General features: G+C 40.7%; 1 protein-coding gene across 2 annotated transcripts in view; it reads left to right on the plus strand.

Annotated features, from left to right (window-relative positions):
• Positions 1–13,504, plus strand: part of fchsd2 (FCH and double SH3 domains 2) — a 67,768-nt gene extending 54,264 nt beyond the window's left edge. For both annotated transcript variants that reach the window (XM_087850947.1, XM_087850948.1), the window contains 7 exons: positions 5,564–5,698; positions 5,998–6,081; positions 6,232–6,409; positions 7,591–7,811; positions 8,320–8,512; positions 8,617–8,711; positions 9,874–13,504. In XM_087850947.1, the coding sequence (XP_087707073.1) occupies positions 5,564–5,698; positions 5,998–6,081; positions 6,232–6,409; positions 7,591–7,811; positions 8,320–8,512; positions 8,617–8,711; positions 9,874–9,966 (999 nt within the window). In that variant the 3' untranslated portion in view covers positions 9,967–13,504. The remainder of the gene's footprint in view (positions 1–5,563; positions 5,699–5,997; positions 6,082–6,231; positions 6,410–7,590; positions 7,812–8,319; positions 8,513–8,616; positions 8,712–9,873) is intronic.
• Positions 13,505–13,681: the final 177 nt, after the last annotated feature.

Genomic DNA, 13,681 nt, shown 5'->3' on the forward strand with positions numbered 1-13,681 from the left:
ATGCAAATCATCATCTTCACCGTGTTTTACAGATGGCTGTAGACACTCACTGTTGAACCTTTTTTTTTTTTTATCTCCATCAACAATTTGGACCTGAAATTTGAAATTTGTATTCATTACTCCATCAGACCAGCTGCCACTGATTTTCAGTCGAGTTCTCGTGTAATTTGCCGTACCTCAGTCTTTTATCCCAGTTTCCTTTTATTAAGAAGTGCTTCTTGACATCCACCCCTTCTACCGAGAGCATTTCTGAATGGATCAGCTGCTTCTCTCAGGTTTTTTTTTACACATGCCACTTGTTCTCTTGTCCTCTACCTGTCCAGTTTGCTCAATTTTTTTAAGGACACACTGCACGCCATGCTGAGTTATGCCAAGCTTTTAGCTAATAGCTCTTTGGAAATCACCTTATTACTATTTTAAGGTGTTTGAAAGCCTGGAGAACTATAGCTAAAGAGCACTTTAAAACGTTAAAATAATTTCTGGCTCCTTGTAAGCAAAATATAAAGAAATGGCTCAAGACTTTTGCACACTTTTTTGTAACTGTGTTTATTGCATTGACACTGGCCTGCTGTACCCACTTAAATGAACACCCTCACATCAGTAAACTGTATATGATCTTTTGGTTTCCCAACTGTCTCTCAGTAAATTCTTCAAATTCACTACACAAGCACGGCACTCAATTCAGCACATTCAAAAATGAAATGTTAAACTTTTAACACACGGGCTCATGGCTGCTCATTCTTTATGGTTTCATTATCCGTGAAAATCTCCCAACCAGAGTAGCTCTCCTGACAGATTACTTTCTGAAAGATGTAAATTGATAAATAATTGACCTTGGCCCTGCTGCCTAATCATCTATCACACCAGTTAAAGACTCTTAAAACGCCTCACTTCCTCAGTGGAATACTGATGTAGTTCTCTCTTAACTTTATTTCACAGCTCTTAGCTTTAATGACAAAGTAGACAGATATGACGTCTTTTGTGTATCATCTCATCATGTTTGTGAAAGTGTGCGCATACTGTATGAATGTGCTAATGGGTCCCAAGTTTTTCATGCTCTGTGCAGAACTCCACCCTAAAAATATTAGACACTTTAGAAATACAGCTTTTATCAGAGGTATTTTAGGTATTTTATTATGAAGTATCAAAGAGCCATATATAAACTATACACTGTCTGTAATTCAGCCTTACGTGCTGTGTTCTTTTGTGTAGGGATATTTGTGCGTAATTATGTTTGTGCATTTGTATGTGAGTTGTCTTCTCTGCATTAGCTTTACAGGGAGGCAAGTGTGCCAATCACTAGTAGAGTGATCCCACATGGGGCTTTGTGAGGAGACGTGTGTCTGTCTGTCTGTCAACAAGACTAAACATAGCCAGTCTGCTTTATTGGAAGCACTTGACATTCTGCTCATGTGATATTGCAGCTTGCAGCTAACACTAGAGAGAAAAAGAGAGAGAGAGAGACACTGAACTTAAGAAAGAGAGAAAATGGAGAGAGAGATGAGCTAAATGGAAAAAGAATGAGACAGGCATTTGTGCAGTTAAAGGGTAAAAGAAGCAGCAGCAGAGAGACAAGTACTGAAGAATGAGAAAAGTTAATTGGCTGTAAAAAAAAAAAAGAAGAAGAGGAAAAGGAGGGGGTATGAGGTGAAGGAGAAGAGCAGAGATGAGGAGAAAGTCTTGTCAGAGCAGAGGCATTGGAGGTAAGAAAGGTGGGGGTGAAAACAGCCAATAACTTGCTGTGATGTGATTTTATACTGTAAGAGATATAAGGTGTGGCATGTTTGCTCAGACAAAATGGTCCCCACACCTTGAGTCTCCTCATGATTTGATCACGGTGCACAAAGCTGCAGGTCAAATCCAATTTGTAATGAGCCAATCACATGGCATCAACTAATTTCTGCATGTAGATATGGTTAAGATGACCTGCTGACTAACTGAGCATCAGAATGAGGAAGGAGGCTGATTTAAGTGAATGTGGTGTAAGCATTTCAGAAGCTGCTGATCTACTGGGACTTTGACACATAACCATCTCTATTTACAGAAAAAAGTCTAAAAATAGAAAATGTCTACAAGGGGTCAGTTCTGTGGGTGAAAATGAACACAAACTCAGATGATCAGTCATTACAGTCAAGGTATGCAGAAGAGCATCTCTAAACATACATCGTGCTTTAAAGCAGATTGGCTGTAGCAGCAGAAGACCGCATTTCTGCTGCAGTGTTCGGATAGTATTTGGTCACATAGCACACAGCATAAAAGCATGAATCCCTTGCTGGCTGCTGGTGATGGTGTGGGAGATATTTTCTTGTCACCTGATCCCTTTAGTACCAACTGAGCATCATTTAAATGCCACAGATATGCCGTGGCGGACAAAACTGTCAACTGTGTGATGCCATCATGTCAATATGGACCCAAATCTCTGATTAATTCAACAAGGTGCTGGAATCACCTTGTTGAATGTATGCAATGAAGCATTAAAGCAGTTATAAAGGCAAAAGGGGTCAAAGCCACAAGAAAGATGTGCTTAATAGTGTCCAGTGAGTGTATGTCTCAAAATATTTTATACTAAAGATAGTCAGGAGGGTCAAAATTTTGAACAATATTTATCTTCTTTTGACTGCATTTTAAAACTTCTCTTGCCCTATTTACAAGATTTGTCTGTTGTAGGAGCTTGCTGAAAACTCAGTGTGGTTTAGATGTCATTAAAAGAACAGACCAGGAGGCACATTGAGTATTCAGGCATATGACAGCAGTTAATCTGACATAGATTTTATTTGGAGAGCCTGGGGAGACTGACAGCAGCAAAGAAAGCTGGGACATTGTTATTAACAGGATGCAAGAAAAAGAGACAGTAAGAGAAGGGAAGGAAAAGTCAGAAGTGACCGATAACAAAGAAAGAACAAAGGATTGATGTAGTGCGAGTAATAATCTGCACAGGAGGTGACAGAAACACAATGAGAGTAGGGAGCAGGCTCTCTCCTCGGCTGTTTCTTCATCCCACTCAGGTTTATTAATCTGAATGAAATACTGCAAGCCTTAAAAACCTCAGGCCTCTCAGACAGCAACTGCCTTCATTACAATAACACTTTTGCAGTTATTACCTCCAGGAACAGTCAAATCTTGCACTGGCCTGTGTCTCCGCTGTATTGGTACATATACTGAGATGTATATTTTGTGGTACTTTATAGGGTTATTACTGGAATACATACTGGCCTTTACTTCAGGGATTAAAAGGAACTGGTCTCTGGGCTAAGCAGCGTATTCTTAAATCAACAAAGAGGATAAGCTTAATGTGAACCAACAAACAAGCAGCCACTAAAGAAATGTGGCCCTGACTGAAGCCTCCACGCCGTAGGTTCTACATGGCTGTGCTTGAAATCACCTTCTCTTTACAATGAAATTACCCTTGTCCAGGTAATAGTGATAAATGATGTGTTACATCAGGGGTTTATTATTTAACATGGAGACTTATCAATTACTAACAGACCGCAGCAGTGTTTATTTTATGTGGTTCAGACATGTCAGTAACTATTGAAAGGATCACAGGACTGTGTCGTGATGTTTAGGTGAAACACACTCACACTCAGTAAACCTTTGGCTTATCCTGTAACACATTTTCCTGAAAATGAAGTCATCTTCATGGCAGCACATCACTTAGGATGGCGTGGTTTTTAGGGAACTGTATCCAAACTGCTGAATGGATGGCCATGAATGTTGTGTTGGTGTGCACATTTATGTGCCCCTCAAGATTCATTTTAATAAAACTGATGTTCCCCAGATCTCACTTTTTCATGCGTTAGCAGGACAAAACAGCAAAAATTAAGGCCAGTACTGTCAGTTTAACTATTACTGTGTGTTTACCAAGCTAATTATAGTCAGTACTTATTCATATGGTAAATGCTATTGTTATTCTATTTATTTTAGAAATCATGGCTGAACAATATACAGCATCACGGCAGATGTAACGTTTTTATATGCAGGTTACAGTTTTAAAGAAGCACAAACATAAGTCCATGTTTATATTTCTTCTAGGGAAGTATGCTCACAATCAGGAAAACAAAAAAAGGAGGAAGAGAAGTCTATACATTATTTTTTAACAAAAGCAATGTTTTGATTCATCATCATCTCCCTGAGGTCAGCTCAGGTCAGCAGGTCAACAGGAAAAATGACCAGAAACACCTCAAGATTGCAGCAGCCATGCATCCTCAGATCCAAGAAAAAAACGTAGGAGTGACATTATCTAAAATACTTAGCAGCCATTTCCTGAAATTAATTGGACGACAATTTTCCAGTACAGATTATTATCAGGTAAATATCAGAGCATTAAATCCAGTCTCTTTGTACAGCAAAAATAAATGACGTGTGTACAAATGTGTTTAGGCTCTTGATACAAAATACAAGACTTTAAAGCCCAAATTACACTGGATACAAATTCAATACAAGAGCTTTAAAAAGAAAAAGAAAACATATTAAAAGCCTTTGGTAACATGTTACCAAGTGGGTAAAAACAGAAAGCCTTCCTCCTAAAACGAATAGTGTTAATGACACACCCATGTCAAGGTGCAAAAACATGCCACAGTGTGTGTTTTTCCAACATAGGCTAGCCAACATGGGCAATTCCCTATTTTCTTACCCATTCCCTCAGATAGTTTTGATAACAGTTTCTTTTTTTATTACAGCATCATATGTCAAACTCTGGAGATTAACTAAAGTACAAAAGACATACGTGTTTTGTTGTGCACCGTTATAGAGTTTACTGTGTCAACAGAAATCTGATGACTAAACACAATGAACTGAGAACGCACACACACGCACACACACACACACACACACACACACATATACACACAGACACACACATGTAATTTTCTCTCCCCATCTATTGTTACTGGTCAGGTCAGCCTTCTGTGTGTGATAGATCTTTCTACCAGCTGTATCACATGACTTCCCTGTAAGCCAGTGAAATTCACATGGAACAAACGAGGGAGTGGCTGGCTCATTTGAAACATTAGTCCTGGTACACCTGTGTCAAAAAAGCTACAGTACACACACTGAGCAGGATAGAGAAACTCAGACAGGAAGGAGCGATAGAAAGGTAAGGAACTATCTGTACAGATGGAAAAATACTACAGGTGGCAAATAGACAAGTCTCGCAGCTGGTTATCGGACGCATAGTAGAAAGTGAGAAGAGAAGCTGGGATCATAACACAGCTGGGGAGCTGCAAGGTTAGTTCGAAGCAGTAGAAATAAACAGATAACAGTATACCTAACTAGGCGTCACTTGGACAGCAGGAGTTGTGAGCACTTTGACTTTTTTTTAAAAACTGGTTTACATTAATAATTTAGCTAAACATCAAAGAAAATATAAATATACTGAGCATTTTACCATCTGGTATCATGTAAAATATGTTAAATGTTTTGCATTTAAACAGCTGTTGTTGTGTTTTTGCTCTTGAATATAGGCGTGTGTTTTAATCATTAGCTTTAAAGGTGAGTGGAGCTTTTCTTGTTTGTCCTTGTACTTATCAGAGGTTTTCATTGTGGATATGTTTGTGTGTTAAAGGGCACAGTGGACCTGGAGCGTGAAGAGGGTGAAGAGTGTGAGGAGAATATGGAGGTTTTTGACGACAGCAGCTCCAGCCCTTCGGGGACCCTTCGCAACTACCCGCTAACCTGCAAAGTCCTGTATTCATACAAGGTGTGAAGCAGCATGCACACAGTTACAGGGTGACACACACCTGCATGCACACAGCATCAAATATCTGCCTACTAGAAGGGAAACACCTGCAGCACACAGTATTATTGTTGACATATGTATGCCATTTAAATACCTCATTAACTAATCATTAATAGAGAAGTGTTTGGTTTATAAGGTCTGGCTACTCCCTTTTTCTGTCCTTTCACATCAACTGACCTTTCCTCCTTTCATACTCTTCTACTCTCCTTCCCACTTTATCTGTTTTTCTTTCTTTAACTCCCGCTGTGTCTCTTCCTCAGGCCTCCCAACCAGATGAGTTAACTATCGATGAACAGGAGATGTTGGAGGTCATTGAGGACGGAGACATGGAGGACTGGGTTAAGGTACCCAATCGCAGTCAAGTGCTGTAGATGTGTATCGCATTTTTTTTGCCAGTTGAATAATATAATCAGCTCTGTTGTGCTACTGTCTGTACTGACATGCTTTTTGGGGCTTCTTTTGTTGTTGTTGTTGTTTATTTGTTTGTTTCTCAGGCACGCAATAAGGCAGGTCAGGTGGGCTATGTCCCAGAGAAATACCTGCAGTTCCCGACCTCCAACAGTCTGCTGAGCATGCTCCAGTCTCTGGCTACGCTCGATGCTCGGTCACACACTTCGTCTAACTCAACAGAGCCAGAGCTGCACTCGGGCTGCATAAATGGAGACACAAATAGTAAGTAACCCTGTAAGCACAGTTGCTGTGAAGGATTAATTAAACTTCATGGCAGTAGTTAAAGGAAAGAGGTTAATTCTAGTTGTACCCGTTTAAATGAGTTTTCACCCATAATGAGGTTATTGTGGGCCACTAACTGAGGCATTTTTCTCTTTACTGCTTCTGTAGAGTACACTGAGTACCCTAAGCAGGGTATTATTGGAAAGGGGAAATGTAGGGGTTGCCCACTGAACCTTGCTGGGATGCTCTAAATAAACACCCTTGACCCTAATCATTTCAGTTCATTTACAATACTGTACAAGGGTCTTGAGCAATGCTTCATTTCTTTATATTTTGCATCCAAGGAGATCATTTTTAAAGTGGTCTTGAGCAATAGTTATTCAGGCTTTCTGGAGGTTTTCCAAAGACCATCAAATATTATATTTCCATGTATGTTTGCACTTTTAATAAATCACAGTACTGCATATCAATGAACTAGAACTAGTGCCTTCTGTAAAAATCCTATCTCATATTCAAAGAGAACAAAAAGAGAACAAGAGCGGAGCATTAACCTGACTGTTAACTGTTAACTTTTGCTGTTTTATTTCTGAAGCCCTGTGGGTTGTAATCAACCAGCCAAAGTATTCACAAGTTGATTTAAAAGTAAATTAAACTGGTAGACATAAAGTTTGAGCTGAAATTCAAGACAGTCTTAAAAAAGGAGCTGGAGTTACTTGTACAGGCCGTACCTATCTGGTCATCAATGCAAACAATGCATAACTTAGTTATTTCGTATTGGTCAAGCACCATTTCACTGACAACAAAAACAAGGAGAGGAAACTGGGTGGTTGTAACTTTTGCTATATAAAACTCTTTATTTTATGTTATTTTTTAGTCTTTGCATGTTTCTTTACCTGCCTTATTTAAAACCTTATCTTCTCCTACTGTGCTCTTGCTCTTACTCTTCATCCGTTTTTCTTTTTATTACTTTGTATCTGCTGTACCTGAATAGTTAGACCAGGCTCAGGAGCAAATCCACTGCTGTTTGTGTATCTTGTGCTCTCCAGTGGTGAATACCATTTTCTTAATAACAGTAAGAGCCCTGCAGACAAGAAACTGCATTTCCCTGAGAATAATTGTTCCGACGGTATACTTATAATTGTTTTTTCTCCCTCTCTCTCTATCGTCCTTTCTCTCTGCAGTGATGTATGTGCGTGCACTTTATGATTACGAGGGTCAGGCGGATGAGGAACTCTCCTTTTCCGAGGGAGCTGTGATCCGCTTGTTGAGCCGTGACACTCAGACAGACGATGGCTTCTGGGAGGGGGAGCTGAACGGGCGGGTGGGCGTTTTCCCCTCCGTGTTGGTAGAAGATCTTACAGAGAATGGAGAGACCAGCGCGGGAGGGGCAGGTGACACACAGGTACAGTAACACCTGTACACACATGAATTAATCTCACAGATAACATACAAGTCATCTTAGGTAACAGGACTTACTCTAGACCTGAATGAGACATTTGGTCTTATCAGTGTTTTCTCAGGGGAGAAATACCAAAGACTGTGTGTAGTCGACTGTGCCAGTTCATACCCCTATCCCTTCCTCCTTTCCTGCTTGTTGTCCAGTTGATCTATCAGCAAGTCAGAGTTCAAAAACAGTGCATCAGAACTGCCGTGTTTGTGCAGCATTCTGATAAAAAACCTGCACTGCAATCACAGAAAAGAGGTCTTATCTGTGCCACTGAGTGCTGCCCTATTAGAGGCTCAGCAGCAGGAAGGATATGGCCTCTCCCTTCCTATAAGCCTGTAGACATAACACGCAACCCAACATCTTTTAAGTACTATGGAGGGAATGATGGTTAAAAAAAGTATCCTGGTCAAGTTTTGTGTTGTAGCCCACTTTGTCTTTTCTTTATTTCCACCACTCTCTGTAGATCTCTCCTTCTTTGAAACTGCCATCTTCTCTGCCACCTCTTCCGCTGTACGACCAGCCTCCCATCAGCCCCTTCACCAGCCCCGAGACTTCCACCCCACCTCCTCTGCCACGTTCCCCTTCCGCTGCTCTTAATGGGGAGCACAAGCTTCCTCTGCCTGCCTCGTCACACAAAGGACCGCTGTCAGCTCACAGTAAGACAACCAATACAACAAGAACCATGTTTAACGAAAAGTGAGGTTTCTGAGGAAGGTAATTGGGGCTTTTAATCTGAAATTTTGTCTCGCTCACTCTGTAGATCAAAGCTCTGGCAGGAGTCCAGTATCTCCAGGATTTGCTAAGACTCAGCCGCCAAGATTCACTCCTGAAGGAGGCCCGGGCAAACTACGACCTGTCAGTATCAGTGTTACTCAAGAAGTGTTTTTTTGTGTACAGTGTGTGTGTGTGTGTGTGTGTGTGTGTGTGTGTGTGTGTGTGTGTGTGTGTGTTAGAGTTGTTATGTTTTCGAGCTGTCTTTTTATTTCCTCCCATCTCTGGAAAGCACAGAGGGAATGCATCCAAATTTGCAAATGGATTAGATTTTAGTGGTCAAAGGTCTTTCTGGGGGTTTTTATGGCTTTTCCCAGCAACAAAGACCTCTTCATCGTCATTCATACTACAACACAGTAATTTAGCCATAGATAAACAAAAGACCATGCTTTTTCACTATATATGAAAACATTCAGAGGGTAGGGTACACAGCATTTCTTTATCACAGACAAAAAATGACATGTATGGCTGTAAACTGCACTTCCTTTTCTTTCAACAGACATCTGTTGAAAGAGATCTTTCAAGACATCTCCTGGATTAAAAGTGTAGTTGAACTTCTTTACTCTGGTAGAAACGGGAGTTTCACTGGTCCGGCCCACATCCCCACCCTGCTGCTTAGCCTTTGCAAGTGGCTGACATCATTGCTAGCATTTACACTTGTGATGTTGTGCCTGTGTTACTTTATAATTTTGCCACTGAAACACTAGTCGGCGGTGAGGTTTCTCTCTTCAACTCTTCTTCTCGATTAAAAAAATGCATCAGAAAAAGAAGAGAAGCAAGAAATAAACGTTCACTGCGGGCCGCATCAGCGTGACGTGTAATTAGATTACAGTGTATGTCACAGCACAGGATTTCACAGGGACTTAAAGAAACTAATGAAGAAAATAATCAGCAGATGAATGTATGACATATAAGCAACCGTCAGTTTTTCGAAGACGGTTTGGCACGCTGTGCTCTGATGACATGTGAAGGACACTTAAGTGTTCGTTAAACTGTGTGACCTACAGATCCCAACAATAGGTTGAAAACACAGTGTTTTTGTTAGAGTCTAAAAGCAGACAATTCCCCACTTTTCCTGTTCGTTGATAACACATTTGTGTCTCGCAGCAGGAAGTGAACATTTAACTGTTTGTCAAATTAAGAAAAGTAGGTCGTCCCCGTTATCGCCTTGACATCAGTTTTTCTCACTTTGGCTTCTTTCTTTTCCTTACTCTTGTATTTAATGTGTTTTCTTTCTTCGCTGCAGGTGCGAGCCGCTCCTCCTCCACCCAAGCAGCACCCCCGCCGACAGCAGGAGAAGAGCGACAAGACGGAGGAGGTGGAGATCACGCTGGTGTGACAGACAAACAAACTGACAGCCGGTTATAGGCGCACAAACAGAAATGAAAACAGATGAAAGGCAGATGTATCCTACAGGCTTGGGAACTGAAGTGAAGTTAAATAAAGTGATGTGAAGTAAACTGAACTGAACCACGCTGACCCCTCCCCCAATCTCCTGAACTCCTGGCAGCTCCGTATCTTCTCCCTTTGAGCTAAGGAGGAGGAGAGCAGAGAGAGGGGACAAAGGCAGACTATCCGATGTAATAATCTCTGTATTAGCTTCCTAATGAAGTGCAGCAGTAGCCCACACCCCCCCGATCCTTTCACCCTACCCCGTCCTTTCATTCTTGCCTTAAAACCTCACCTCATTGGGCAGCAAATCACACCACGGTGAAGCAGAGGAAGAATGCCAGGAGAGGAGGAGGATGGGAAAAAGCTATTTGTGACAGATGACGGATTTGGCAAGTTTTCTGTTGTCAAGCTTTCCATAAGACCATTTATCTTTCTGCAGAGGCAGATCAGAGTCAATATTTAGATGTTTTCTCTTCCCAATAAATAATCATGAAGCATGAGAAAAGTTTTGAAGCCCCAAGAACTGACAAAATGTAGTAAAAGGTTATCAGACAAACCAAACATAAAACTCAATACACTATAACTATAAAATTAGGGTGGGATGGAGGCAGATGATTGATTGTGGTGACCCCTAAAGGCAGAAGCTGACTTAAATGGCAGCCCACATGAACAGCTGATAACTTAGTATGGATCTAGTTGGCAGATATCATACTGGATGCAATATTTACGTTGCTTTAGCCTCTTTACAGTTATCACACATCTGCAAGCCACTTTGCAACCCAGCTCATGCTTTTCATGCTGTGTGTGTGATTTAATCAATGGTCAGTGTTGCTTGCAGCGTCATGTACAGATGTTGCTTTGGCCCAAAGAAGGGAGCCCAATCTAATTCAGTGCAGATGGAAATAAACAATCTGCTTTTTGCTACTGTATTCCCGGGGGCATTAGTTTTGCTTTAGTTTTTGTTTTTAAAAAAGTCTGATTCTTATCTGATACCTTTTCCTTACCTTTTGTGAGTGTTGTGGGCCTATCCAAAGAAAGCTGGCTGAAATGTAAGTAAAAACATGCCAAGTCTGTCACGTTTTTGGAGAGCAGTGGAGAACGAAGTGAACGACCAGAGACATTGAGCGGTGTGCGTGGACGCAGCGTCCCTCTCCTTGGGCCTTCCCTCGCCATATATAGTCATTATCATCATACGTATTTAATGTGTAATAGTACAGTACATTACTGTCGTCATAGGAATGTTATGCTCAGCATTTCATATAGACTAACTCAGCTGAATGGAATACCATGTCTGATATGTAGTGGAAGTTTTATCTTCATCTTATACTGAAAGGGCATTGTAAATACAGCAGGAAGGAGAGCTCAAAGGAGGGAGAGGATGAAAGAAAACGAGAGATAAAGGAGGCTGGATCCTTCCCTCTGCTCTTAGCATCACCTCTCTTCCCGTCCCTCCTTTACGTCTCTCCCTCTTTCCTCTAAAGACGATTCTGTCCATTGGCAGTCAGTGTGAATCAGTGACTATCATATACATACATACACACATGCAGATACATTATACGACATACGCGTTGCTATATCTTCTCTCATTCTGTGCGCCGTATGTCTGTATCACTGATTGGTTCAGAGATGCGCTGCTGGTGCTTTTAAAGGCACTCAAATTGTTGGTATTCACTATGTGGCAACAAAGAAAAGTTTTATTTCAGATGATGTAGACACAGGAAAGTATTTGTGGCCGGGACTTCTTATTAGCACAGAACTGTATAGCTTTCATCCCTCTCATGCCGATTTGTTCACTGTTCAGTTCAACTAAGACGCACGTTTACTTGACGCTCATTACATTTGCAGGTATAATTTTTCTCTCGTCTTGTCAAGCAAAGCCACCACATCTTGTGTCCTAATGCTAGAAACAGAAAGAGGTGTGTAAAGAAAAAAAATCTAACTAAATGGACAGAACTAGCAAATGACATTCAAATGGAGCTAAGTACAAATCTTTTGTGTGTGTGTTTTTTTTTTACTCAAAGTAAATAAATGCCCCCATTTACCTTTACATGGCCCTAAAGCCTTTGAAACTCCTTGCCTGAAGGGCAGCGTAGCACTTTTATTAATTTCTACCTTACTTGGAAAGTAGCAGTACCCTCATATAGCATCGGCACGGGTGGCAAAGACTCTGATGAATCCTTGTAGTTACAATGATTCAGAGTTGTTGTTTTTAAGCTGATCCTATGGACTTTTTTTGTTTCAGTGTGACTGATGCTTAAAAAACAAAACAAACACAAAAAAAGATCTCCACTCTCCCAGCTCTTCCAAAGAGGTGGAGAGACGACTGTGGACAGTGAAATTCGCTGTCCTCCTTCATTTATAAGAACAAAACAAACAAAAATTACAGAAACCGATGCGTTTGAATGAATCATTTTCTTTTTTTGGTCTCGAAATAGGCCTGGGTGTTTATGAGTGTGATTGTTTATAAGAGAGAGAGGAGGAATTTTAATCTAATCTGTGTTTGACTCTGAAGATATGTCCCAGTTCCTCACTGCAAATGAACAAGTTTGGAGAGCGTTTGCACGGAATAAATTGCAAAGTAAAGTATTGTCCAAATTGTCAGCAGGAGACAAAACTGAACATTCAGGCAGTAATCCTCTTTCTTTGTCTCAGATAACATCCCTACTGCAAAACAAAAACAAAAGAAGAACTGTGGGTAATGGAGATTAATATTACATTTAAAACTCTAGCATTACTATGTAGTGTTGCACTGGAGCACATCTTCAGGTCTCCTGTAAGAAAAGTCTTAATCTGGAAGCAAATCGATTGTTTTCCCGTTGCACGGTGGAGGTGATTTCCAAAAGGAGAAGTAAGAAGTGAAACCACAACATTTTGTGTAGCATTCATCCTAGCAAACTTAAGCATGCTGGAATTAGTTGCATTTTTAGATACGACCCTCTGCTCTTCTGCTGTTGTACGGACTAGCATTGACTTGTGACAGTGTGGTCAAGGCGACTTGGAACAGCAGCCTGTCCTTGATCTCTCTGAGATCTGATTTTTACTGGTTTTCGAACTTGTTTTGAAGTTTATGGTTTTTCAGCATCCCCAAACATTCCCGTTATACTTACTCAGTCAGTCTGTCATATATAAAATTGATGACATTTCATTGCCAGTTGCCACTTTGAAGACGGATCGTTTCCCATCTTTAACAGTCCCTTTGGTCCGCGACAGTGTTTAATTATTTGGTATGGTTTTTATGTTTTAAATGACACTTTATTTTTCCTTATGTGGATTCAGAGCAGCACAGCTGCCGTTATTATTAACGATGTGGTGGAACAACTGGCCTCTCTCTTTATTAGACTGTTGCCATGGTGACAATATTGAGAACAGGTGCAAAAGTCTTTCTGCATATTATTATTGGATGTACAAAAACAACAACAAAAAAACAAAGTTTGTATTTATTGTGTACAAATGTTAATTAATAAAAAATATGGAAAAGTTGAAAAGTTGCACGCATCAATTTTTTCAGACTGAGCGTGTTTGTGTGGATGTTTGACCAAAAGTGGGTGTGATCATGATAACACGCTCCACAGCACCCGAGGCCAAACTTCCTGAGCGGAGCTGCAGGAACATGAGACACAGCAGCAGAGACGACACAGAGCTGCTCTCCGTTTGGGACGCGC

Source organism: Neolamprologus brichardi, chromosome 14 (genome assembly GCF_056152115.1).
Source record: "Neolamprologus brichardi isolate AB-2024 chromosome 14, ASM5615211v1, whole genome shotgun sequence".
In the NCBI taxonomy this organism is placed as follows: domain Eukaryota; kingdom Metazoa; phylum Chordata; class Actinopteri; order Cichliformes; family Cichlidae; genus Neolamprologus; species Neolamprologus brichardi.